General features: G+C 41.4%; 1 protein-coding gene and 1 long non-coding RNA gene across 6 annotated transcripts in view; one reads left to right on the top strand and one right to left on the bottom strand.

Annotated features, from left to right (window-relative positions):
* ANK2 (ankyrin 2) overlaps positions 1 to 26800 on the top strand; it is a 223750-nt gene extending 196950 nt beyond the window's left edge. Inside the window, exons 34-50 of one of the 2 annotated variants that reach the window (XM_074993415.1) lie at positions 4118 to 4346; positions 7465 to 7590; positions 10792 to 10914; positions 12399 to 12431; positions 13613 to 13634; positions 16377 to 21932; positions 22460 to 22522; positions 24078 to 24209; positions 24298 to 24444; positions 24532 to 24775; positions 24890 to 25058; positions 25187 to 25279; positions 25451 to 25534; positions 25870 to 26037; positions 26151 to 26339; positions 26425 to 26516; positions 26626 to 26800. In XM_074993415.1, the coding sequence (XP_074849516.1) occupies positions 4118 to 4346; positions 7465 to 7590; positions 10792 to 10914; positions 12399 to 12431; positions 13613 to 13634; positions 16377 to 21932; positions 22460 to 22522; positions 24078 to 24209; positions 24298 to 24444; positions 24532 to 24775; positions 24890 to 25058; positions 25187 to 25279; positions 25451 to 25534; positions 25870 to 26037; positions 26151 to 26339; positions 26425 to 26516; positions 26626 to 26800 (7645 nt within the window). The remainder of the gene's footprint in view (positions 1 to 4117; positions 4347 to 7464; positions 7591 to 10791; positions 10915 to 12398; positions 12432 to 13612; positions 13635 to 16376; positions 21933 to 22459; positions 22523 to 24077; positions 24210 to 24297; positions 24445 to 24531; positions 24776 to 24889; positions 25059 to 25186; positions 25280 to 25450; positions 25535 to 25869; positions 26038 to 26150; positions 26340 to 26424; positions 26517 to 26625) is intronic. The other variant, XM_074993414.1, reaches the window with a different exon arrangement.
* On the bottom strand, positions 48 to 27121 carry LOC142012710 (uncharacterized). 4 transcript variants are annotated; one of them, XR_012645435.1, is made up of 5 exons: positions 27071 to 27121; positions 26607 to 26822; positions 24877 to 25019; positions 980 to 1118; positions 48 to 903 (listed from the first exon to the last, which is right to left on the bottom strand). It is a non-coding gene; the product is annotated as an uncharacterized LOC142012710 (long non-coding RNA). The 4 variants fall into 4 exon arrangements; XR_012645436.1 differs by lacking the exons at positions 48 to 903; positions 980 to 1118 and adding exons at positions 12438 to 13491; positions 23065 to 23111; XR_012645437.1 differs by lacking the exons at positions 48 to 903; positions 980 to 1118 and adding an exon at positions 12438 to 13491 and having other exon boundaries at positions 24877 to 25078.
* Positions 27122 to 27654: the final 533 nt, after the last annotated feature.

The raw sequence follows: 27654 nt of genomic DNA, 5'->3' as shown, positions 1-27654 counted from the left end.
CATTCTCACTTATATCTAGCATCTTTTTTGGAAGGGAGTTGATTTTGTTTAGTTAACCATTATCTTCTACAGAGAAGAATAAGTTTATTGTTTTAACCTCTTCAGTGTCAAAAGATGGCCACAATTCAGCAAGGTACTTAAGCGCATGTGTAACTTTAGGGACATATGAATGTTAAAGTTAATGAGACTGCTCATATGTTTAAAAGTATAGACCTTCGAAAGAACATTGCAGTAGCATGAATAGTTAATTTAATTTAATGCATTGAACCAACTGGGACGTGAGAGATCTTGTAATTGCCCTGGTTGCATTTGTATCATCTTCTATGCCTCGAGATTTTTTTTACAGAGCCACAGAGAGCTGGATTTGCAATATTAGCTTTACTTTACACTTGCTGAATTAAATGGGAATTGTATTACAGTTTTAAGTGGGTACAGATTTGCTGTAACATTGAGCCCTTGTGAAAACTCCACCATGATCTTGTTTGTTGGGTACTGCTCTATGAGGCAGCCAAATAGTTATTTGAAGATTCAGTGAGGGTGATTCTCTACTTGGTTTACAACATATAAAAGAATGTTACTTCTAGCAATCTCCAAAGAATCAGAAATCAGTGAGGGAGAACTTACATACTGATTTGGAAGTGGTCCTGTATGAAAATCACAAGATGAGGCATATTCTACAGAAGACAGAGTGAAGCCAACATGAAAAAGAACAGCAGTAACACATCCTTCCATTTGCAAACAAAGCAATTGCATGCTCTTTCTACATTCATTCAGCTGAAGTAGCTGCCTATCTTCAGATTGTGCTGCATTGCAGATATAACAGAGACTGTTTTTTAGTAGATGTTCAGTGTCACCTAGGTGCAGACTTTCCTGATCAAATTCAGCTACTGTCCTTCCGAATAACTATAAACAAAGAATTGATGTTAGATTTAATTGGCTTTTAAGTAGCATATGGTGTTTATTATTATCTGTTACTTACATTGCAGTGGCATTGTATCCAAATCTGGTAGGCCCAGACACACAATCAGGAAGATGCAATCTCTACCCATAAGCATTTTTAATCTATGGGCCAAATCCTTCAAATTCTTGCACATCTGGGTAACTTCATGCAACTTGTCCTACCAGCATGAACAGAAATATTTGTATGTCCAGAGCTACTCATGTATGAAATCATTGCAGGATCAAAAGCTGTTAAAACAAGGATCAGGTTCACTCCTCCTATCTGCAGTAGTGCCAAGTAGTTGTAGAGTGAATCAACAGACTTCCCTGGTGTAGCAAAATTACCAATTGAGTTAGAGTTGGCATAACCAGCACTATGCCAGCCTTGCTTGCATTCCACAGCATAAAGGAGTATGTAAGATATGGCTAGGGAAAGTCGGGGGTGGGGAGGGAGCCACTAACTGTCAGCTTTCCACCAGCAGGGGACCTTGGAGACCACTCAGGATCTAACATCCTTTCTGTTGAACCAGTGTGAAAACTGGCTGGTGATACAGATCAACATTTGGTATCCAGACCAGTTACTATTAGCATTTTACTGTAATTTATCTATAGACAAGCCAGTCTAATCCAAGCTATGGAAAAACTGGTCTAGCTTCTTGAGCCTTGTCTAGATGAGACATTTCCCTAGGGAAGACAGAGGCCCACATGCAGTGAAAGGCCAGTAATGAAGCTTTAAAAATATAGAGCCAAAATGCTCAGTCTCAAAGGACTGGGGAATGAACTTTAAGTAGAGACCACAAGAGAAACCGCTTCAGCCATATGTTGTGTCTCAACAGCTGTATGCTGCATTAGTTATGCTGTAGGACACATATTAAAGACTTCACTCAATAGCCAGCATTGCAGATTAGACACTGTTTGGGAGAGCCAAATCTGTGGATGCACTAGGATTAAGGCACTGACAGCAGAGAAGCTTACAAGAATTACCCTTGTAATGCTCTGGAGAGATCAAACAATTGTGAGACATGGTATTTAAAATGGAGTTTTCACACACTAACAACTTCCATATGTGGGCTTGCTGTTGATGTCATGACCCTAGTGCAGCTGTAGACTCTCAAACACAGTGTCTAATCTGCAATGTTGGCTATTGAATGAAGTCTTAATGTGTGCCCTTCAGCGTAATTAATGCTGCATACAGCTGTTGAGAAACAACCTATGGCTACAGGCCTTTGACAAGATCCACCTGCTCTCTTGTCACTCACCAACACATGCCTAACGTAAAGCACATAAAGTCAGTGAGCAGCACAAGCATATGTACCTTTGTGAGTCGAGGTCGTACATGGTTATACAAGAATCACACCTCGATTCGCAGAATTACATTGTTCCAGACAGTGTTTGTGAAATGATACATTTATCTAAATTACTGAAGGAGTTGACTGCAGTTTTCAAGACATTGCCAGTTTCAATTTTCCATTTCCATTCCATCAGATGCAAATTTAGTCACAGCTGTATTCTTTGTCTCTCATATATAGAATCAAATTTTAAAATGTTCCTAAGTTTGAGCACAGTGGCGGCTTCTCAAGACAGGACTCATCCTCCCAGATTTGAGTCAGATATAGCATCTCTCCCCACTTTTGGCAAGTCTCACCATACACGACCCATGAGCGTCAAACTTGCTTCCTCATGTTCAGATGTCCCCAGTTTCCACTCTTCAATCAATGAACGTGTTCAGTGTGGTTAAAGAAAGACAATTGTTCATCTTCAAGAGCAAAATAATCATGTTGCAAAGTGTACAGTTTGTGAGCTGTTGTGCCATTAATCATTAATAATAAACCCCCTGTAGACTGTGTCAGCTCTGAGGAGTCTTTGACCCCTTGTGAATTCCTCCTCCTTTCTACAGGTGTCAAATGCATCCATGTCTTCCACCCACTCATCAAATTTTATTTAAATGAAATGTCATCAGCTTTAGATGAAAATAACAGCTTTTATTCCTTTCACTTGAAAATTCTTAACAGGACATTTATGTTTCTTCAGCCCAAAACTGTACAAAATAAGATTTTTTTTCACTCCCTAAGTACACAAAGAGAACTCTGTCTCAGCAGACTATATGGCAGCTGGAATCAGAAATGGTAGCGTTTCATGTTCTTGCCTTTTGAGAGTAATGTTGCTGTATAGCGACAAGCCAGAAGAAGGGACAAGACAGTTGCTACCATTATAAGGGGTGTTTTCATTTTGGTCAGCTGTTAGAGACCTGGTTTTGGAGCAGTAGTTCTAGTCATGGTTGCCAAGATGTTTCTGTGATTTGTATAGTGATTTGTGTCTGCTGTCTGCAGTAGATGGGTCTGTTGCAACAGAATGAGAGTTGCTTTGTTAGAAGCAGCAAGGAATGTTTTTAAGGAAGTCTGCTGGAGAGTAGTGCTAGAAGCTGGCATTTTCTTGTAAGCCGTTTCCAGGCGATTGTTAAATAAGTGAAGCCAGTTAAACAATGGCCTCTCATTGGTTTAATCAGTTCATAGGCCAGCATATGATTCAAGAGGCTATGTCTGGCAGTATGGCCTGTATCATTATGCAAAACTCAGATTATACCCTAATTTCATGGTTTTCATTTCTTGCTCCGGTAAGTCTGCCTGGCCACAGTGAAGGAAATATTTAGTACTGGGGGTTGTTCACTGAAATGTTTCATGTCCTATCAGCAGCTAGTAAGTTTTGTTCACTGCTGTGAAATGCAATTTCTTGTCTGGTTGACACTGAGATTATTAGGGCATAGAATGATTTACAACTAAGGCCTAACAATGACAACAGGTTAAATGAGTAGGTCTTAAGTTCATCAGGTTACTGTTCCTTGTCCACATCCCACAAATACTTCCACATATACACTATCCCCAAACTTTTGAGTTCAGTGGAACTACTTATTTACTTTAAGCTCAATGTGTATGCAAATCTTTGCAGGATCAGGGTGTACATAACTTTTTAAAATTACCTTCTACCAAGGAAGAGGCATTATGGGTGTCCTGACCCTCATCTAGCAAAATGATAAATTTTAAATGTCTCCAGCTGTGTTACTTGATGTCAAAGGGCAACGGTACCAGGACGATGCCTACACCAACAGTATGGTGATATGAATTGCTTTCATCCTGCTAGATGGCCAATTCCAGTAACTGCTCCTTATGTTCTTTCACAGGTTTTGGTTGGTAGACTGTCGGCAGATACAGGAATCTGTTACTTTTGCCTCCCAAGTATATAGAGAAATAATCTGTGTCCCATACATGGCCAAATTTGTTGTGTTTGCCAAATCACATGATCCCATTGAAGCTCGATTAAGGTGCTTCTGCATGACAGACGACAAGGTGGATAAAACGCTAGAACAACAAGAAAACTTCGCAGAAGTTGCCAGAAGCAGGGATGTAGAGGTACAATACAGGGATAAAAAGTATAATTTTCTTTGTCTTCATTCACAAAGTCTTGCCCCATTTCTTTGTAGTCACAAATTCTTCATGCTGTCTGATATAGAAGCAGAGATAAGTAATGGAAACATGCAGGTTGAACCTCTCTGATAAGGAACTCTCTCATCTGGCAACATCCATAATCCAGCATGATTTTAGTTAGTTGGATGACCACTTATCATGGGCATGGCCAAGATTCCCGTGGTCCCATGAAGTTTGCTTACAGCCACCAGCCCTGGCTCTCAGTGTTCTGTGCTGTTATTTAGTACAGATTTACCGCTAAATGTCTTCTAATGGCCCAGTAAGCAGGGGAAGTGTTGACAGTTTTCTAGACAATATTGACCTCCTGTGGTCTGGCAAATTCTCTCGTCCACCACCGGTCAGGTCCCCAGAGTGCTGGATGAGAGAGGCCGAACCTGTATACATGACTGTAAAGTTTTGTAGTTGGACTGAAAATTAGATTTACGTCCTCCAAACCAAAGGATGTGGTTGGTTGTTTCTCTGTGAGTAGAAATGTATACTGGTCTTTTGAGTCTTTTTCTGTTCATGAAAATGAACACCAATTGAACAGAAAACTCTCTTTATACCTTCAAGTTGTATGCATAATTTCCATATTGATTTGGTTATGTTTTGTAAACAGAATACTCTGATCACAGAGCAAGATGTAGGACAATTCAAAACAAAATGAGCACCAACCTTCAAACCAGCTCTGACCTGATATCAAACTCTCATTTCATATCAATGGGAGCAGAGAGAGGCTATCACTGGGTCCTTTGGAAAATCCCAGCTGTAAGGTTAAGCTGCAAGAATTGGGAAGGTGATGGAATGAGCAGCCTGCAGAATCTTCATTCTAGAGGCCCAGTGTGTAAGCCCTATGGTAAAATTTTCAAAAGCATCTAAGTGACTTTGGGAGCCTTGATTATGTTTTTTAAAATGAATAGGCACATAGACACCTAAGTCTTATTGACAGTCAATGAGACCTGAGCTCCTAAGTCGTTCTAGAGGTGTTTCTGAATTTTTTTTTCTCTAAACTCATTCATTTGCTCCCCAGGCCAATCGGGTTAAAGTGTATTAGACAAGTGACACCGTCTATCAAATCCTGGGGAGGAGAGTCTTCAGGATACTATTCTCATGACTAATTTCACTGCAAAACAGCAATCCGGAAGGGTAATGGTTCCTGCTGCCATCCAAGGGACTTTGGCATGGTGTGCAAACAGTGATGAACAGGCCAGAAATACTCTGCTGAAAGGCTGGCTTTGGTTGTTGTCAAGCAGGAGTAATATTAGTTGTTCAGCCCTCAGTGGGGCAAAACTGTCACAGAAGTTGGTAGGAACTAAGAATCTCAGAATTTGGCACACAAAAACAGAGAAATTAAGTCACTGGGCAGCTCCAATGGAGGGAGACCACAAGGGAGGATGTAACAGTATTATTTCCACGCAGGTGCACGTGCCTTACCATTTTCTCAGAGGAAGGAGCAGTTTAAAACCCACCTGCATGCTGTAGGAGCCCACTTGTGGACTCCCAACTGGAAGAGACTCTAAATCAATGCATCTACCAGCCTGTGTCACCCACTTCCTTCCAGGCCATCTTGACATCAGTAGCTGGATTTTGACAGCATGTTTGCTGTTGACATCAGTGAAAAAAGCCATTCTTTATACTTGTCCACCAGTATCAAAAAGTTAAATTAGCTGGCTAGGTAAAAAGAAATGTTTGATGTTAATCATATACAAATCTTTCTGTGTGGACCTTAATAACAGAGACGTAGCCATGTTAGTCTGTGATATATAATTGGGTCTGGACTGGAAATTCTAGAGATCTGAAGAAGTGGATCTGTCCCACAAAAGCTCACCACCTAATAAATCATTTTGTTAGTCTTTAAAGTACTCCTCCTTAGAGACCTGTTTTCTACTCTAAATCTCACCATCTATACACAATGCATAGTGACAGAGAGATTAGTCTTTTCTATCAAAGAAAAAAGCAGTCACATAGCACTTCATGCTTTGTCAGGGTCACCCTCTGTTACTAAAGGCTGTGATAGACCATTTTTAGCAGAGAAAATAGATAATCTATGTGCATATTACACTGGAAATTCCTGGGAAGCAAAGTAACGAGGGCCCTTTGGGTGGGCTGATTCCAAAAGTTGTGCTGAGGTGAGTACATGGGACTGAAGAAGGGTCATATAAATCACCACCACAAGCGCAATCACTGAAAACTGGGCCCATGGAGCCCAGGACGAAAGCTCAGCTCTAAGACTTTCCCAGATGGTCCTCCTGCTAAATGGTAAACAAACTCTGGAAGATTTGAATGGACCAAGAAGGTAAAACATTTAACCTCCCATTACACCCAGATCTACTACATTCCACTTCAGAAATGGTGATCCCGAATTTGTTTATGGTTTAAGATCTTTCTGTCAGATGCAGTGGTGAACACAAATGACTGACCCATTTTGGAAGAAGTTGTATCCAGTGCACCATGACTTTGTCAGCTGTCTAGCAGGTGTGGAACAGTGGTAGAGTTAGCCAAATGACAGCTGAAAAGAAAATTGGACAACCAGTTGAGTTCAGTATGCTAGAAATGGCAAACTTTCCTATAAATGGAAAATTTGCACAGGTTCATAGAACACAGGGCACTGTTCTCATATACAAGCACTTCACACTAGTCTTAGTAGTCTTGGAGGGGTTGCTGTGTTAGTTTGTAACTTCAAACACAGAAAGCAGTCCTGTGGCACCTTAGAGACTAACAAATATTTAAGTCATGATCTGATGAAGTGGATTTTACCTATGAAAGCTCATGACCTAATAATTTTGATAGTCTCTAAGCTGCCACAGGACTGCTTGTTACTCTTAGTAGGTGAAACTAGTGCAAGAGTCAAGGAATGTGTCATCACACATTCTCAATAACAATAAATGGCAAGCCTAATGCTGAGTGCTGAGATTGTGGTGTTCTGAAAAAATTAATACTTGTTCAAACAATGCAGAATTGTGATTACATAAGTATAAATCAAAAGGGTTGTAGAAATGAATATTGAATATGGCTATTAACATGATTTGGAGGATTTTTTTTTTTTTTCTTCAATCCCACATAGGTCTTAGAAGGAAAGCCTATCTACGTTGACTGCTTTGGCAATCTGGTGCCACTAACAAAAAGTGGGCAACATCATATATTCAGTTTTTATGCCTTCAAAGAAAACAGACTTCCACTGTTCGTCAAGGTAATGGAATAATTTCAGTTTATGGACTGAGGTTTTATTCAGGGCTGGCTCTGGCTTTTCAATATACTTCTCAGTCTGGAAAACGTCCAGCCCCCAGATTTTCCACCTTCTCATGTACAAAAGTATTTTGTGACGCCAACTGTTGTCTGGTAGAGCAAGCCAGACTTTATTAAACATAGTGGTCCCAAATCTGGGTAAAAATGTCCTGAATTTGTATTGCTCTCTTCAGAGCCTGGCAGTTCAGATTTACAATGATGCAATATTATCTCTTGGAATACTGCTCTCTACTGAATGAGATGAAGAAACAACACCATTTGTACTTATTTTGTATTTTGTCTCCTTTGATTGGTCCCTTTACAAGCACAACCCCATTTTTGTAGAACTATAGTGTGACAGAAGGACACACTTATGCATGGCAGCAAGTGCATTGACATAATTGGGAAAATTGTATTTCAACTATGTAACAGATAAAAGAGACAAGTTGGCTGAACTACACTGGTGCTAACCTTAGTACTCACCTCACCAAAATTGTATAAATACAGGTGTAATTCTTCAACTGTTCTATACGTATTCTTCAACTCTGGGCCCAATCTTACTCCCACTGAAGACAACACAAAATGCCCTGTGACGTGAATGAGTCCTTTATGTGTACTTCAAATTATTCTCATCATCTGTTGCCTTCCTACAGTCTCAAGTGAAGGAGCAGCTGATTGGGTGAACAGCTTAAGTGATGCTCTCACTAAAATGTTACCAGCATGCAGACCTACAGGCAAGAAACTGCCACACTTACAGTTAGAATGACTCTCAATTCAGGGCAAGAGGTTCAGTGTGGAACTCCTTGCCAGAGGATGTGAAGACCAGGACTTTAACAGGGTTCAAAAAAGAACTAGATAGATTCATGGAGGACAGGTTCATCAATACTTATGAGCCAGAATGAGTAGGAAAGGTGCCTCTAGCCTCTGTGTGTCAGAGGCTGGAAATGAGAGGAGGGGATCACTTGATGACTTCCTAGTCTATTCACCCACTCTGGGGCATTGGCCACAGTTGGAAGACTGGATACTGGGCTAGGTGGACCTTTGGTCTGAGCCATTATGCCCATTCTTGTAAGATCTCGGCCAATAGAAAAGTTCTTTCACAGGCAATGCAGAGAGATTTTCCCACAATTCTCTAGAAGTGGGCTTCAAAGCATCCATCAGTGTATTGGGGCAATTCTGTATCACCAACAATGGTGCTGGGGATTAGTGAGCTGAGAGTGCTATATCAGTCATTTCATATTCTTGTTTAAATTAAAGATGTTTAATTATTTCTGTGATGTAAAATTAATGTAACGAGTCAGCCTTACAAATGGGGATTACTTGAGAAGTTAACTTTGGAAAAGCAGCTATAACTTTAGATAGGTTAGTTATAACCAAGGAACCCTCTCTTGTACCATTTTGGATGGCCTCCCTCCTGCCTGGCCTACTGTTGTATAAATCTGTGTTACTTAGAACTGATACACCTGTATTTATATCCTATGCTGCTGGCTTCATATGATTGGGTCCATTCCTGAATTTTCTAATACAATCCTGAAAGTATGTCATTTGGCTTTGCATCCTGCATAGTCAGCTTAACAGAAGTATGAAACCACATAGCTATATCTAAGACTAATTTTTATCATTCAGTCTTGGTGAGCAAGCCAATATTGGCTGTGTCTACACGTGCACGCTACTTCGAAGTAGCGGCACTAACTTCGAAATAGCACCCTTTGCGGCTACACGCGTCGGGCGCTATTTCGAAGTTAACTTCGACGTTAGGCGGCGAGACGTCGAAGTTGCTAACCTCATGAGGGGATCGGAATAGCGCCCTACGTAGGGACCGTGTAGACGATCCGCGTCCCGCAACGTCGAAATTGCCGGGTCCTCCATGGCAGCCATCAGCTGGGGGGTTGAGAGACGCTGTCTCTCCAGCCCGTGCAGGGCTCTATGGTCACTGTGTGCAGCAGCCTTTAGCCCAGGGCTTCTGGTTGCTGCTGCTGCAGCGGGGGATTCATGCTGCATGCAGAGGGTCTGCAACTCGTTGTCGGCTCTGTGGATCTTGTGCTGTTTAGTGCAAGTGTGTCTGGGAGGGGCCCTTTAAGGGAGCGGCTGGCTGTTGAGTCCGCCCTGTGACCCTGTCTGCAGCTGTGCCTGGCACCCTTATTTCGATGTGTGCTACTGTGGCGTGTAGACGTTCCCTCGCAGCGCCTATTTCGATGTGGTGCTGCGCAACGTCGATGTTGAACATCGACGTTGCCAGCCCTGGAGGACGTGTAGACGTTATTCATTGAAATAGGCTACTTCGATGTCGCCACATCGAAATAGGCTACTTCGATGTAGGCTTCACGTGTAGACGTAGCCATTGAGGTATAGTTTTTTTATTTGTATGTACTACCCAAGATTATTTACAGAATGTAAAACTACTTCATATTTGAAGTTCTAAATGTTGCATGCCTAGTTTTGCCTTATAGATATGATACACAGGCATCTTATAGGTTTAATTCAAAGTCCGAGAACATCTCATGATCCCATATAATTTTGTTTTGCTTAGTGGGTTATATTTTGGTCACACTTAAGTAATTTGCAGATTTTTCAGAGATACTCAAGCAGTAGTCTCAAATTTAAAGTGCACTAAATATGGCTTTAATTGTTAAAAGATTTCTTCCATTTCATAATATCTAAAGTGTCATTTTTGTCACATTCTCCCTATAACAGCAGCTCAATGGTCACTTGCTGTCTTTCGTGCCTAATGAAGTCAAAGAAGCAGCAATTGATGATAATCTGCTTAAACAGATACAAGTGCACATATAGATTATGGTGTTATGTATGAATGTTGAAGGTTTTTATAGATTACTTTTAAAATGTCCTAGAATCAATGTCAGTGAAAAAACAGTTATCGCAAGTTATCGCAAGAACACAGCTGCAGTGCAAGCCCTGTCTCAACTGAATTTTATATGAGTAAGTCATTATTACTGACTTCAAATTGTCTACATTATTTTGCTGACCTCTCCTGTTTTTCACATAGTCCAATATATAACACACAGGAACAACACCATAAATGCACATCCATATACACGAAGAAACTTTGTTCAAGATCTAATCTTTTCCTGCAGCTAGTTTTGGCACAGTATATGGAATACATAGTATGGCTAAAGTACTGCTTAAATTTCTCTCTCTGCTACATTAGGTTCGAGACTCCACACAAGAACCTTGTGGGCGACTATCGTTTATGAAGGAACCAAAATCTACAAGAGGTCTCGTCCATCAAGCCATCTGCAACTTAAATATCACGTTGCCCCTGTACACAAAGGTAATGCCAACTGTGCTGTATCAGAGCTTTGTAGAAGTTTGTCTTTAACAAAGCGCTTCATGTCCACACTGTCCTTCTGTTGCTACTGCTCATCTTCGCCAGGAGCGCTTCCACGGACTGAAGAGGAGGCTTTTGGCTCCACGAACAGCTCCATGCCCGTAGCCCAGATTCCCCCTTCTGTCCCCTATCCTCCAAAGTTCCCCAGTCCCCATAGGGTACAGGACAGCCACACTGAGCTTTTCAGCTCCCTGCTACCCACCAGCAGCATGGGAGCTGAGCGGACACTAGACACAGTGCTCCTTGCCAGGCACAGCCACGTACCCAGTGGGGATCACTGAGCCCAGAACCTGTGTGGGGATAGCTGGGCTCCTGGTGGGAAGATCTATGTCTGATGTCCTGTTAACTGTTCCGGAGTAGGGAGCCAAGAAAAAAACCCAGAGAGACAGCTGTGCTTCCAGTGGGGAAATCTGTGACCAGAGGCTGACATGCTCCCAGTGGGGACTGGGAAGCTAAAGTGTCCTCAATCTCATCATCTTTGGCTGTTCTTCATTAGGCCTGTCAATTAAAGGCAACGTCTGTGCGTTTGTTTTTTTTAGTTAGTTAATTCTGCCATGCATTAATTTCAGGCGTTAATGCACGTTAGCTGACAGTCCTACTCTTTTCTAAAAAGAATTCTAACATTTTTTTTGCCATCTGTCAAAAATCTGCCACACTATGCTTAACCATATAATGCTTTGCAACTGCTTTCTAATGAGAGCCTCTTCAAAGGGCATACTGCTATTGCAGAAGGAAAGCAGCTAACAGCAAAGGCAAATCGGAAAATGTTACTGAAAGTCAATGTTTTAAATAGTATATTTGAGGTTCCGCTGAGGTTCATGTCTTTTCATTCATTTCAATGAGTGCTGGATCAGGCACTAAGAGAAATTCACCTGTGCAGAGAGCCAGCACAATTCTATTCTGTCCTTCTTGGATCTCTCGAATAACCAAAGTAAGCCAAGATTTACAGGCTAACATTTACCTTGTGTGGTCCATATTTTGTTACAGATGGGCAGCCCTCTCCCGGCATGAGTTTAACTCTAGGAACTTAGACGTTATTAGCAGAAAAGCGTCTTTACTAATGCATTACTGTTAGATGTGTGCTGTAATAGCCATGCCTTGTAATAGTCAACAAGAACCCCATATTTTTATGAATGTGCTTTATTTTTGAAAGGGTATCTCCATTAAATATTTTAAGCATACCTGTGCTCTCTTAACATACACCATCGGTAGTTTTTTGAGGTATGCATGCATTCCATGGCAGTATTTAGGACACAGCAGAAACCTAGGACTCCTCAAGCCACTTTTGTTTAAAACTGTGCTTTCTGCCTACTCTTGCCTGTTGAATTGTCTGATACCATACTATTCCTATTCTTTTCTTCTCACTATTCTGTATTTTTCCTTCTCTCTTTTTTCCTTTCTTGTTGCATGGCATCTTGGGCTGAAAGGAATCGGAATCAGACCAAGAGCAGGAAGAAGAGGTAATTTTGCTATCATCATCATGGCTCTGCCATTGCTTATTTCTCCTAATAAATGAGCTAATGTCCGTCTTGGAGACGGAACATTTTGTCCTTCTGGACATAGTATATTGTCTTCTGACCTGAGATGATCTTAACTGGTCCAGGTGGAAAAGTCTACTGAAATTCAAGGTTGCTTACAAGTTGTGTGAGTATAAGAGTGCAAAGATTTGTTTTGGGGTTTTGTCCAGCTCCCTGTAAACTATTAACATACTCTTTATGAACATAAACTACGGAAACCACTACCGCAGCAGGCATTTTAGATGGCAATCTGAATAACTATGCTATTTAAAAAACTAAATATCAAGGATTATGATGATTATAACCTTAGGTGTGATATTCCCCACCTATTTAAATAATTTGGCAATATTTTCAGAAGTGCCCAGTAATTAGCAGGTGACATACGGCCTGTCTCATCTGATACCTCATGTCTGTCAATTGCTGATATGTCCAAGAGATATACCTCCCTTCCAAAAACTCAACAAAGCCAGACCCTGAAGCAAAGTGTTTTTTAAATGAACTACTGGGCCATATCCCAAGATAAAATTAAAACAGTAATTTCCTTTGATCTTGTATTACTAAAATTTATTATTACATGGACTTAGGAGTCTGTACTTCCCTTAGTGCGTCTGTGGGATTTCTAGTAGCAGTGCAGTAATTACACAAGGACATTAAAATGCTTGCTTATATTAATCTACAGCTGTTCACCTAAAACTAGGTATAGTAATAGATATGTGAACTATCTGAAAAGCAAGAGATAACAGATTATTTTGGGGCAACATCTTCAATATATCCATATATAGAACTCTTATTGGCTGAAATGGGAATGCTTCACATTTGCTGAAGACAAACTGTGGGTCCCAATGTTATCAGCAGCATGGTTTCAACCTTATCCAGTTCCATTCCTTCCATTTGTCTTACCAATAGAGTTGAGTAAATGTTCAGAGCGTAACCACCTAATTTTTAATTTTGGATGTGCAAATTCCACTTACATGTGAGATTCTTTTATCTGTGCACAAAGAATCTGTGAAGACAAAAACCACAGGCCACTTTGAACATTTATCTCTATATGATCTTATATATTTACACATAAATACACCAGTGTGATATTTTAACCATTTCACTTGATCTGTGTTCTCTTTCAGGTTGGCATGACCTCAGAAAAAAGTAAGATTAAAAATATATACATAAAAACTACTTTGTATGAAAGCTGGTTAAGAATAAAGAGAAGCATGAAAGAGACTGCAAGCTCCAACTGACATAACTAGTAATTTAAAAATGTAATAGTAAGCAATATTAATGCAGCTATTCAATGAAATACATTTTAACTTACAAATTTATAATTAATACCATATTAAGACAATTCATCTAAGCATTCACTTTCCTTCAACATCCCTAGTAATCCTGCTATTGCTGTGATGCTTGAAAAAATACCCATCCCTCCATGTTCACGTCTGTGTGTGTTTGTCACCTAAGAGAAACAACAGTATCACTTTTTAACAAAAGCATCACTAAACACCCCAATATATTTAATTAAGATGATGACAAGAAATGCAGGCATATGCAAAAGGTGATACTGTCCAAGGTAATCAGGCTGTGCAATCCCCATTACTGTGGTGAAATATGACTTTGCTGAGATACATCCATTTTGCAGTGAAGCCTGACTCTTATTAGTGGCAGGGATTATAACAAATAATTGCTCTGGTAAATGTTTCCATTTAATGACAATGCAAACCCAAGCAAATCAGTGAAACAGTTGGGCCAGAGCAGCCCTGCAGTGGACCCGGCTCAAGAGTGCTGCCGCCAGGGCCACTCCAGCCCCTGTCCACAGCCTCGTCAGCCACCCCCTTGTCCCCCACCCCCATTCAACTGGTTAGCCAGATATCCACTTATCATGGGTGTGGCCAAGTTTCCTGACGTCCCATAAATTCTGTTTAGTACTGGCTCTCAGTGTTTCTTCTAAGAGCCCAGGAAGCAGATGAAGTGTTGGTAATTACTGACCTCCTGTGGGCTGGCAAATTCTCTGGTTCGGGTTCAACCTGTAGTTGTTTTTAGCATCAAAATCCTGAGACACTGATCTTTCCAATTTCTCCCTTTAAAACAATGTAATACCCAGTGTCCGTTGTGAAACAAACTACTTTCTAGTGTGAGGATTTTTCAGGATTTAACGGTGATTCTAACTGATCTTCTGTCTTTGGGAGTACATAACCAAAGCTCTGACCCTACCATAAAGACAGACTCCTGTGCCCACATGGAGTTATGAAGCATTTGGAAATCCTAACTTAAAAACAAACTAGATCCCCCAACCTGTGTCAGTACCCACTCGCCTAGGTCCATGTGCCTATGTAGAAATCCATAGAAATTATAGCTGCTCCACACTACCAAATCACATTAGACAGCTGGAGTCTCAATGCCAAGATTTCCCATGGACTGACAATTTGTCAAGTTATTATGAGGCACACAAGATGTTGAAGTTGTCTCAAATGTCTCCTCCACACAGTTCTGGAGATTTCACAAGCTTTCCTTTATTTTCCATCAAATGTGAGTTGCTCGGTTAGCCCTCTTGTTCACCATTTCAGGCATTTAGAGGGCCTACTAGTCTGAACATCACGTTTTACTGTGCCTACTTTCCCAATGGAGGAATGCTTGGACTTTACAAAAAAAAGTATTAGAGTGAATCTCTTTCAAAGAACAAGTGCAGATATGTGCACAGTATCTTTCAGATAGGTTTACTCTTTCCTTAATTAAGGCCTTATGGTATAGCAAAATATTACTGCAGTATTTTTAAAGGCCAGAAAAAATTATTACATTACACATAAATAACTGTGATGATCTGGACATAATAGTCCCCACAAGCAATTATGTTGTACCAGAGTTGCCTACAGTCCAACACTCTGTATACTGGTTGCAGCGAAGAGCTAATATTTCACCACAGTACACTGTGTGTTTTATTTTCATGTCTTATTTTATCCTCATTCTCCACTAATGCTTTTAAGTAAGGCTGCATACCCAACTCTTTTGTTTTGCATGGAAATAACTTGGCTTACATAAATTGTATGTGTGTCCAGTGTGAATGTCTTGATTTTTGGTTGCTATACATTACATTTTTGAACCTTTAAATTCACACTTAATTTGATTCACAGTTATTTTTATTTTCCCCTTTTTTTCCTCTCTTCTCTTTTTACGTCCTCAATGTATACAATATTTGTTTAAGAGGATGTTCCAGGCACATACCTCTTGAAGCAAAAGAATGTTTGTTTCATTGTTTAGGTGTGAGATCCCCTTAGATGAAATGCCAGTTTGCAGCTGATTCAGACCTCAACATATTTGATCAGAATGCAGAATTAAATACATACAAACTATTAAGATCACTGAAGAAAAAAATATTTACTTTTACTCAAACTTATTCTGACAGTTTGCTATTACTGGCTTTCACTTAGAGGAAATCGACTTTCAAACAATTTGTGTCCTTTGTTTGGTTTTTTTTGTATTTTTTTTGGCTTGGTGTTTTTCTTCTTCTTTTCTTTCAACATTGATCTCTAACATCCAAACAATCTTGAGATGTCTGTGTAATTTCACTGTGCTTCTGCATTGTTTTTTAATTTTATTTTTGGTATTATGCTAATTTTTATGTTGTCCTGAGACATTGGTGGTGATGTATGTGTGGATGTGCAATAGTGGGAAAATTAAGCAAGTTATTTCCTGCCCATTTTTCTTTTGTTTTTTTTTTCCTGTTAGCTTTGCTTTTGCTCTTATATCATCAGATCTTGTGGATCCACCATTCCCAGCCCCGTATGTTGACCCTCCTACCAATTCAACCAAAGACTGTCATTTTTGGTCCTGATTACATTTTTCAATCTCTATTTTTGATTTCCATTTTACTTTCAATGTTTTTCATTCACATCAAAGATGATGACGAGACAGAATCGACAGAAACATCTATCCTGAAAAGCCACCTGGTTAATGAAGTCCCAGTATTAGCCAGTCCAGACTTGCTGTCTGAAGTTTCTGAGATGAAACAAGATTTGATCAAAATGACTGCCATCTTGACAACTGACCCTTCCGATCAGTCACGTTCCATTAAGGTGAAAGATCTTGGGAAACCCACTGAAGACGACCCAGGAGAACCTTTTGAAATTGTGGAAAGAGTGAAAGAGGATTTAGAGAAAGTAAATGAAATTCTCCGACGTGGAACCTGCACAAGAGAAGATCACATACTGCCGAGGTCCCATTCTGGACGGGAGTTAGTGGAAGAGGAGTGGGTTATCGTCAGTGATGAGGAAATTGAAGAGGCCAGACATAATGCTCCAGTGGAAGCCATTGAACCAGTCTGTACAGAACTTAGGATAGAAAGAGGAGCAACAGAGATAAGACAGAAAGATATGACAGGGATGGTAGACTATCTTACAGAGGATTTAAAAACCTATGTGTCTCTTCATGAGGTGCAACCACAAACATTCCAAGAAGATGTAGTGCAAGAGAGATTTGAAGCTGTTGTTATCAGCAGGGGTTCTGAAGAAGAAGGAAAAGCCTCTCCAGCTGCTGAAACTAAAGGTACACTGGAACAACACAAACCAGGCTTGGAAATTAAAAAACCAGTTAGGAGGAAACTAAAAGATAAACAAAGGCAAAAGGAAGGAGAGGGAGAGACACAAAGCAGTGAAGAACAATTGGGACTAACAAAGTTCAGTTCTGAGGAGTCATTAGATGATGAGCCAGGTTTAACACCTGCAGCCGCTCCCGATGTCAGCGCCATATCCCCCGTAATAGAAGAGACGCCCATTGGCTCGATAAAAGACAAAGTAAAAGCTCTTCAGAAGCGAGTGGAAGATGAACAGAAAGTACGTTCAAAACTGCCTGTCAGAATCCACCCAAAAGAAATGACTGCCGAGAGGCCTGTTATAAAACCAGCACAAGCTAAAAAAACAGTGCACAAAGCCCAGCCACCTCTTTCACCTTCAGCTAAAACAGAAAGACTCGAAGAGACTGTGTCAGTCCGGGAGCTGATGAAAGCCTTCCAATCAGGTCAAGATCCATCCAAGAATAAATCTGGACTGTTTGAACACAAATCTATCAAACAAAAGCAGCCACGCTCTGACAAAGAATCAACTCAGAAAGAAGCAGTTTATTTAGAAAGTGATGCAGGACAGGTACGACCAACTAAGAAAACAACTAAAAAAGATAGCCTCCCAGCCAAACAAACCAAAGTCCTTAAGGTAGAGAAAGATTCACCTTCTAAAAAAGGAAAGCAAGCTTCTTCTGATTACACTAAAAAGGTATCTGTGGATAGAGGCCAGATAAAAGAGCAGAGTTATAAAACGCCCGAACCTTTCTCTCCGGTATTCGATGAAAAAAGTTCCAAGGAGGCAGCAGCTGTGACGGAAAAGACAACTGATGACGAACAAGGAGATGCAGACTTCCAGATCAGCCCTGACAGAAAAACCTCAACCGACTTTTCTGATGTCATTAAAGAAGAGCTTGAGAGTAACGACAAGTACCAGGAGTTTCGACACCTTTCAGTTACTGAAGAAGGAGAGCTTCACTTAGAGCAAGTACTGACCAGCCCTTTCAGTGTTACATTTCCATCAGAGTATGTGAAAGATGGTTTCCTCCCTGCTCTCTCCTTGCAAAGCGGTGCTTTTGATGGCAGTTCAGAAAGCCTTAAACATGAAGGCGTAGCAGATTCTCCCGGTAGCCTGCTTGACGGAACCCCTCAGATCAGCTCTGAGGAAAGTTATAAGCACGAAGGACTGGCTGAGACTCCAGAAACGAGCCCTGAAAGTTTGTCTTTCTCGCCCAAGAAAACTCATGAGGAACTTGAAGAAACAAAAGAATCCAAAGGTGATAAAGGTATTGCTGCAGGACAGCTAAGTGCAGATATTGAAGCTATCAAATCTCATTCCGATCATTTATCAAAACAAGTACCTTCAGACCCTGAGAAAGGGGCAGGTGAACTTACAGATGGTATTTCGGCTTCCAATATGACAAATGTTAGCGGTACCAAAGAATCCAAAAGTAGCGAACACACACCTTTAACTAAATCTTCTGACATGTATGACAGCTCTTTAGAGAAAGATATGACCTGTGAACGTCATGTTGTTGTTAGAAGTCCCCAAGGGTTGGAACTTTCCCTTGCTAGTCACCACAGTGAAAGTTGTAGCCCAGTGGCAGATGAATCCCTGGCTATAAGTCATAAGGACTCACTGGAAGCAAGCCCAGTGCTGGAAGATAATTCATCACACAAAACACCTGATTCCCTGGAGCCTAGCCCTACGAAAGAGTCACCATGCCGTGATTCTCTCGAAAGCAGCCCTGTAGAACAAAAAGCAAAGGCTGGCCTTTTTACAGGACAGGTTCCCCTTCAGTCTGTCCCTAGCAGAACAGACATGTTCCCAGAGCTAGCATCGATGCGTTCCAGAATTCTTCGTGACCCCGATGGAAGTGCTGAAGATGACAGTTTAGAACAAACATCCCTCATGGAGAGCTCAGGGAAAAGTCCTCTTTCACCTGACACACCTAGCTCTGAAGAAATTAGCTATGAAATTACACCCAAAACTGCAGACTTTCAGGGACTGTCAAATATTTCCAAGTCAGCCACAATCCCTGAAGTCAGTGAAGAACCAGAGGATGATTCAGAAAGTGAACCCAAGAAGAGATTCACTCCAGAGGAGGAGATGTTTAAAATGGTGACCAAAATTAAAATGTTTGATGAACTAGAACAAGAAGCAAAACAGAAAAGAGAGTACGTAAAGGATAAAAAGCAAGATGAAATTTCAGTTCCTGCCGATTCAGGTATTACATGTGAAATGGAAGTACCAGAGCCAACAGGCATGGATGAAAAAGATATCCCTACAGTAGTGATGTCTGCTGCAGACACTAGGAAGAGCTCTTCCTCTTCTGAAAGTGAGCCAGAGTTGACTCAGCTGAAAAAAGAAGCTGACTCAGGCCTCTTAATGGAGCCTGTGATTCGAGTGCAACCTCCTTCACCCCATCTATCCAGCATAGACTCGAGCTCCAGTCCTGAAGAAGCAGGATTTCAGCCTATTGACCCCAAACAACATGCTTTCAGGATGGAGGAGTGCAAAGCTGAATCAGAAAAGCCTGGAAAAGAGGAACCATCTGTGCTGGGTGATAACAGTAGAGCTTCCCCTCAAGAATCCGATGCTGGTATCATACCAGAAACAAAGTGTTGTAGGGACGAAAGTGAGACAATTAGCCCTAATGGCCCAGTCATACGACTCGACGATGCTTTCTATAATGCAACTGTTGATGATGTTTTGGTTCATCGGCCTTCCCTAGCACTACAGCAACACCATGCTTCTCAGAAACCGACTGTTGCATCTGGAGAGTTAACACATGAAGACCTCAGTGCCGCAGGGGATGATACCGCTCACAGTTCTGCATCACAAGACAAAGCACTGGCTGAAGATATTTCCCCTGCGGATGCTGATTTGGGAAGCGGTTTGACAAAATCAGATAAAGACTTTGGAATGCCTCAGAATCTATCTTATAGAGAGGAGCTTTCCACAGCATATTCATCCCTTACCACTAACAAGGAAGAATTTGGAAGTTATGCAGCAGATACTGATGAAATCGGTGCTCCACATATAACGAGCCCATATGAAAATGTCCCTTCGGAACATTTTTTCTCTAGCTGCGAAAGTAGGCTAGGAACTGATACGAGGCAGAAAACAAGCCCGTCACCCAGAGATGCTCATTCTGTTAAAGCAGAAGTTACGACAGAGGAAACATTAGCAACCAGTACACTTAGCAGATGTACTCCTGCGGGTGAAGATCAAACTTCAGTGCCTTCAACAGCAGACCCTACAGCATTAGACCAATCTGCCCTTCAGCATATAAAAGATGAAGCCGAGAAACTGATCAGCCAAGTGGTCATCACCAAAACAGATGTGGATTCTGACAGGTGGAGCGAAATACGTGAAGACGATGAAGCTTTTGAGGCTCGAGTGAAAGAAGAGGAACAAAAGATTTTTGCTTTAATGGTGGACAGGCAGTCACAAGGTACAACCCCGGACACCACGCCGGCCAGGACGCCCACAGAAGAAGGGACACCAACTAGCGAACAAAATCCTTTTCTCTTCCAAGAAGGAAAGTTGTTTGAAATGACTCGAAGCGGAGCCATCGACATGACCAAAAGGAACTATGTTGATGAAAACTTTCACTTTTTCCAAGTAGGGCAGAAGTCTCAGGAAGTTTCTTTATCTGAAGAAATGAAAGCAGCTGCAGAGATGGAATCTTCCAAGCTACAGCGATCACTAGATTCCTTTTCACCATCAGAATCAGATGAAACTGATATACAGGAAAACGATGCACTTACAACAGCATTGCCAGTATCAGAACCTCCTGATAAATCAGAGGAAATGACTAGCACAGGAACTATAAAAGCAGAACTTAAATCTAGAATTCCCATTAAAATGGGTATTTCAGTTTCTTCTAAATCACCAAAGAAAGAGGAAACTGATACATTTGACAGCAGTCAGGTGCCTTGCCCTAGCTCTTCAGAGCAGTCTGCAACAGATACACAGTTAGAGTTTTCTACTGTCACTAGGTCTGTGTATTCTGAACAGGATGACGAGTCCCCAGACTCTTCACCCGAGGAACAGAGATCTGTGATTGAAATCCCTACTGCTGTCCTGGAGAGCAGCGTGCCTTCTTCTGAAAGCAAATCCAAAATTCCTGTAAGAACAACTTCTGCTGCACCACAACAGTCAGAATATGAGATCCCACCCTCAGATGGTTTTCCGGACAGTCTGCAAGATGAAATAAAGGGTGACTCAACAAAACCAAAGTCTAAAATTCCTATCAAAGCAGCTTCTCAAAAAGCTGACCAAGAGTGTACAGACACAGAAACTTATGCCCAAAAGCCGCAGTCACCCAAAGCGCTCGATATGACATGCAAACTATCCACAAACAGAAGCAAGTCTGAATCCGATGCAAGCGTTCCCATCGATCCAAAGACTGGACGTTCAATAAAAGCTAGGAGTTATGCTGAGGGGGAAGCAGAGACCAGAGACAGGGTAGATGAGACGCAGCTAGAGCTTGAATCAGATGATGTCACAACACCAAGACCACAGATATTTTCCTCAAGACTACCAGTTAAAAGCAGAAGCACCACAGCATCCCACGGTACTATTAGTCCCACTAAAGAACAAAAGGACCATTTTTTTGACCTTTACAAAAACTCCATAGAGTTCTTTGAAGAAATTAGTGATGAAGCTTCCAAGTTAGTGGATAGACTTACCCAGTCAGAAAGAGAACAAGAATTAATTTCAGATGATGAAAGTAGTAGTGCCCTAGAAGTTTCTGTTATAGAAAATGTGCCATCCATTGAGACCCAGCAGTCAATTCCTGAAGACATCTTTGACACCAGGCCCATTTGGGATGAGTCCATTGAGACTCAGATTGAGCGTATTCCTGATGAAAATGTCCATGATCGTGCTGAAGGTATTTGCCAGCCACTGGGATTCGTAGTGCTATGCATGTCATGAGTTTTATGGTTCTTTTGTGTGTGTGTGAGATCTTTGAGCTTTCTGTGATTGTGTATGTGTAAGCAGTGTTTTGTATTGTATTGTCTATATTTTCTTGTCTGGGAAACAGTCTCAAGATTGCATAATGCGAATGCTTATGGAAAGCGTTAATCAGGAAATTAAAAACAGGTTATCATTTAATACCAATTGATCTGCTTTGGGAATAAACACATCCATCTCCTCTCTGTAATTAACTACTGAGATGGTGATGTCAGGAAAGCTGTGTGTGTGTTTCATGAAAACCAAAACTCGAACTTTGCTGGTTTCTTTGTGGAGATGATTGAATTTTTTTTTTTTTTTTTTTTTTTTTTTGGGGGGGGGGGGGCCCGTGCAGCAAACTTTTACATTGACATAAGTAGTGAAAAGTTCCAGTCTGAGTAGTTATGGCACTCCAATACATCAATTCTCAGATCACTTGTGCTTGTTCTGTTTGATCCTATTTAGATCAAGGAAGAATGGAGGAAAGACTGGCACATATTGCTGATCATCTTGGATTCAGCTGGACAGGTAATGGCACAAGTCTGAATGCACACGTTTTGCACAAGGACTTGGCCCCAGCAGTGGGGTAATAGATTATTCTACTGTTAACGATCTACAGAGGCTGGCACAGGTCAAGCTGCAATGGCCAATACAGAGACAACCAAGCGGCCGATGAGGCTGCCTAAGACTTTCCACCAGCCACCAGCCCAGGTTTTACCCCGCTACCTGGATCGATGTGTCTGATCCAAAGGGGTTTACAGGGTGTGTGACAGAGCCTATTTGTTCCCCAGAAAAGATGACAGACAAAGGGTCAACTGTCCACAAACTAACTTTCTTTTATTTTAACAAGAACTGGGTTATTGTAATGTAACACTTTTTGTTTCCTATTTATTTATTTCCTATTTATACTTTGTTTTACTGTGTATCTTTTAAGTGTTTCTAAAAGCTACAACTATGTTTCCTTCCCTGTTCCCTGAGTCTCAGCACAGGATTTGGGACTGACTGACTAATAGCCCTTAACTGTACTCTATAATGGTTACAATGTCTAAGCTATACCCTTTTTAACTTACTGGTGGCTCCACTGGAATACACAACTTGGTGCTCTTCCTTGCGTGCACTGTAAGGGAAAAGAAACAAAACCAGAACTGATAACGATAACACTCCTATACTTCTATGTGTTTACTTGTGTATATATGTCTGTGTGTTCTATATTAACATGTATCTGTAATTATATAGTTATGCCAGGTTATTTTATCTGGTAACGGGCTTCCAGAATGTGTACACATACACTGTTACTATTATGCCTGGTGTTTACCCTGGTTACAGGCTTCCAGCATGGGATATTCTTGCCCGAAAGAACTTCAGTGCAATGAGTTAAAACTGCACTGACTTACCTGCGTCCCAGCGCCCAATTTTAATAATGGGTAGTTTGGGGCTTAAGAGAACTATAATATGATGCCTCCCGAGAGCTGCCTATGTCGGACCCTCTGGTAACGGAGCCCCTTTACTGCCTTGCCTCGGGAGGAAACTAGACAATATTCTCCGTTTAGGAGAATGGCCGGTGATGCTCTACCCTAGGTCCCCCAGCGACCCAAGGGAACAGCTGGAATTCAAAATTGCCTAGGTGAGGTTACCCCTGCTGGCCAGGCAGATGGGGCCTTTAATATGTATACAATTAATAAGATACTTATCTTTTTAAGGGTGCCTCAGGGCTTATTGGCGACGCCTGAGGTCTTACTCTACCCTGCAGGGATTTAATAGGGTTTTCCCATTAATGGGTTGTCCCTTTAAATTATTTTATTATTTTAATATTAGTCTCCTAATTGGGGTTATCCCCCTATGCTGTCCTCTTCTCTGCTGCTCCCCGACAGACTGAGAAAGCTGGGGCTGTGCTCCAGAATTTATAGAGCCAGGGCGGACCTTTTTTTATAATATGGGGAACACTGTTAAATCCTTGACATCTCGAGGCTGTCTGGTAAAGGGTAGTGGAAGGCACACACAAACCCCACGGCCCGGGACATGTTCTCTATAGAGGAATTTACAACAACTGTCTGTATTCAAAGAAATGGCTTCTTGGTTACAGAATTAGCAAGAGAACTCGATTTCACAGAAGAGCAAATTCACCAGATCCGAATTGAAAATCCAAATTCGCTGCAGGACCAGAGCCATGCACTCCTGAAATACTGGCTTGAGAGGGATGGGAAACATGCTACAGGTAAATTTTCAGTTATTGCATCAAGTATGCTTCCCAGCCTAACAGGCTGGACAAGAAGTGAAGCATGCATTTTTTTCTAACCTCACAGATGCAAGTCTTACCCTGTGTCTAACAAAAATCAACCGCATGGATATTGTTCATCTAATGGAGACAAGCCACATAGACTTTGTGCAGGACCGTGGCACTCGTACCTATGCAGAAATTGAACAAACCATAGGACTGGATCATAGTGAAGGTATGCTGTGCTTCCTAATGTTAACCCTTCACCAGCTTCTACTGGAGATGATGCCATGACATTCTAATTTTGTTAACTTATTCCTAGGATTTTCTGCACTGCAGGAGGAACATTATAAAGATAGCGAGCCAGCTGATCACCCTCCCATTGTCTCTGAGGAAGACACTTCTGTCAGTTACTCTTCCTTTCAAGAGGGCACACCTAGGACTGAGACAGACACATCAGTTACAGAGCTCCTGCAACAAGCACACAAAGAGCGAGTGCAAGCTGAGTTCTCAGGGAAAGCACAGGATCTGCCAGAAGATTCATCAGCTGCACAACATGAGAACTTGTAAGCATTGTTATATTTCACCCTGAAGGTGTTACAACTCAAGTAATAATTCCCTCAGCGAGGTGGCAATGGTTACTTCCAATATAATTTTTGGTACTCACTGTTAATCCACAGTGCCATCACAAAAGCAGAGGGCAGAGCTGATGAGAGACCCTCATTTAGTGAGGGTCATGACTGCTGTCTCAGCTTCCCAAGGAGAGCCAGTCTGGTTATAGTGGAGTCAACTGATGAACAGCCAGCAGCACTGGAAGGACATTATGATGATGAATCATCATTTGAAAAGGTACATGCAAGTCAATATACCTGCAAGGTGGGGAGGGGGAAGAAGGGTGAGAACAAAAGTAGAAGCCAAAAATACAGCATCAGTATGATAATGATAAAAAAAGAGCAATGCTTCCCTGCTTTTACCAGGAGCTAGCAGAGGAATTAGGTGAGCTAGAGACCAGCTCAGATGAAGAGGTGATGGTAACTACCAGGGTCATTCGGCGCCGGGTCATTATTCAGGTATTGAGTGTTGAAGTACTGCACGGCCATTACAAGGAACTGACAACTAGTGTGCAGATGCTGCTAGGTGAACTAATCATGCATGCCTTTACTGCTGCTGCACCTTGACAGTGGGGTGTTTTTCCATGTAAAGTAGCATCTCCCTAATAAAATAAAAATTGTGGCACACAGGGTGATGAGATGCCTGAAATACCACCAGAAACAGTAACAGAGGAGCAGTACACAGATGAACATGGACACAGTGTCGTGAAAAAGGTAGGCCCAATATTCCTATCTGCTCTAGTGAGGCGCTGAAATATGTATTCATCCATCTCTGATTGCCATCTATCGAACTTTCTTCATAGGTCACATCCTCTAGACCTTTAATCACTCATGACTTTTGCCCCCCCCCCCCTTTTTTTTTTTTTGGGCAACAGCATCACCCTGTTAACTCTTGTGGTCCCCTAGATCCCTTTCTGCTGTAGTCATTCCTGTCGTCTCTCCCCATTCTGTATGTGTGAGAAAGTGATTGTTCCTTCCCAAGTGGAGCACTTTGAGGTAAACACAGTGTGCTGTAGAAGGCAAGTAAGGTCTATTTATTCCACCCTTAGGTCACCAGAAAGATTATCAGGCGCTATATTTCTCCAGATGGCACAGGAGAAAAAGAGGAAGTGCTAATGCATGGAGACCCACAGGAGCCGCTTACAGCTGGGGAAGGTGATGGCTATTCAAAAGTCATCAAGCGGCTTGTGTTGAAGAGTGACGAGCAACAGTCTGAGGTGGTATTTTCTTCCAACCCAAACCCACCAACCAGCTTACCCTGAGGGGCTGACAAGCCCCAAAATTAGGGATGCCCTGAGTAAAAGAAAGTGCTGCCTCTTCTTCCTCCCAGGTGACAGTCTCTGAGCCCAGCCTTCTCATCCATGCTTCAGACTCAGAATTTCAGGCTGAACCAGTGGAAGGCCGCAAAGTCAGTAAAGTTATAAAGACCACATTGGTACAAGGAGAAAGAACAGAGAAACACCTGGGTGATGCTAGTTTAGCTACTGATCTTCCATCAGCCAAAGAGGACTTTGAAAAGGTAAATATCCCAGGTGACCCTATTAATAAAATTAAAGGACAACAAAACCCCTTCTAAGTGTTGTTGTGTTTCACTTTCACTTTAGGCTCTGAGTTTTACAGGTAACCAAATGAAAATCCAACTCCCTACTTTAGTAGAGAATGAGATCAGGAAAGAGGATGGAGCAGTTATTAAAAGGTTTGAGTTGGCATGGCAGTGAACTTACTTTTGAGCATTAACTAACTAACAGAGGGGAGGAAGTGAGAGACTATTTTGTCAAGCTCTTACCTCTTATTTTGGTCCTCAGGACAACAATGAATAAATCCAGCTCACAGAGGACGACTGTGGTGAGGGACCAGTATGGAAGACATGTTCTTGTGGAACAGCTGGAGAATAAGCCACTAGAAGCACAGGATAACCATCTCCAGCAACTACTTAAACATTTCTGTAAAGAGGACTGGAAGAACCAAGAGGCCAAATGAGAAGCTGCCACATTGATAGCACCTACAACAAAAACAAAATCATTTTTTTTCTTTTGTACGTGTTGTAAGCTAATTTGTGACCAAAGACAGCACCCTTCATTCACTTTCTTTGCTTCTGCAATCTCATCCACAGGCCTCTTCAAGTGACTATGTACATGCATCATAAATAAAAACAGGATATTATTTACTTGTAAACTGTACATAGCTCAAGTGCTTGGACTCATTGTGGATCACGATTGAAACTGCTGAACAGCAAGTAACTTAACTAACCTGGTGAGGAAGACTTCACTTCCAGTTTAGTGATCACTTGGACATCAGTACCTGAAAGAAGGACCATATACCCAATTAGGTAATCAAATTACTAGCAGCTATACCAAACAGAGTTAGAACTACAATAGTTCCATCACTGCTTTAGCACACCACGTTGAAGTCTTACCCAAACAAAAATGCATGTTATCTTAGTTCTGAACCAGCAGATAATTCTTCTGACTGGAGCAGACAAATGCTTGACACACTCAATTTTTGCTCATATTTAATTTAAATAACTGGCTCCTCCCCCACAATTAATCCAGCAAGAGGAAGGGAATAATAGTAAAATGACTCACTCAAACAGGACACCAACCCCATCCATCAATTTTTTTGGTGGCAGTCAGATGGGAAACAAGCATTTAAAGAAACGCATTTCTGTTGTGTTACTTGCAGTGCAGATGATAATGATGTTCTGTGTAACAACATAATGGTTGTATAATACTGTGAGAAGAAGTGATTTTAAGTTGAATCTTGTTCCCATGGTGATAACACTAAATGAATATATCTATGAGGGCATGTATTAGTTAAATAACCCTACAACACTA

This window comes from Carettochelys insculpta, chromosome 4 (assembly GCF_033958435.1).
Source record: "Carettochelys insculpta isolate YL-2023 chromosome 4, ASM3395843v1, whole genome shotgun sequence".
Taxonomy (NCBI): Eukaryota; Metazoa; Chordata; order Testudines; family Carettochelyidae; genus Carettochelys; species Carettochelys insculpta.
This window is presented reverse-complemented; position numbering and strand designations above follow the sequence as displayed.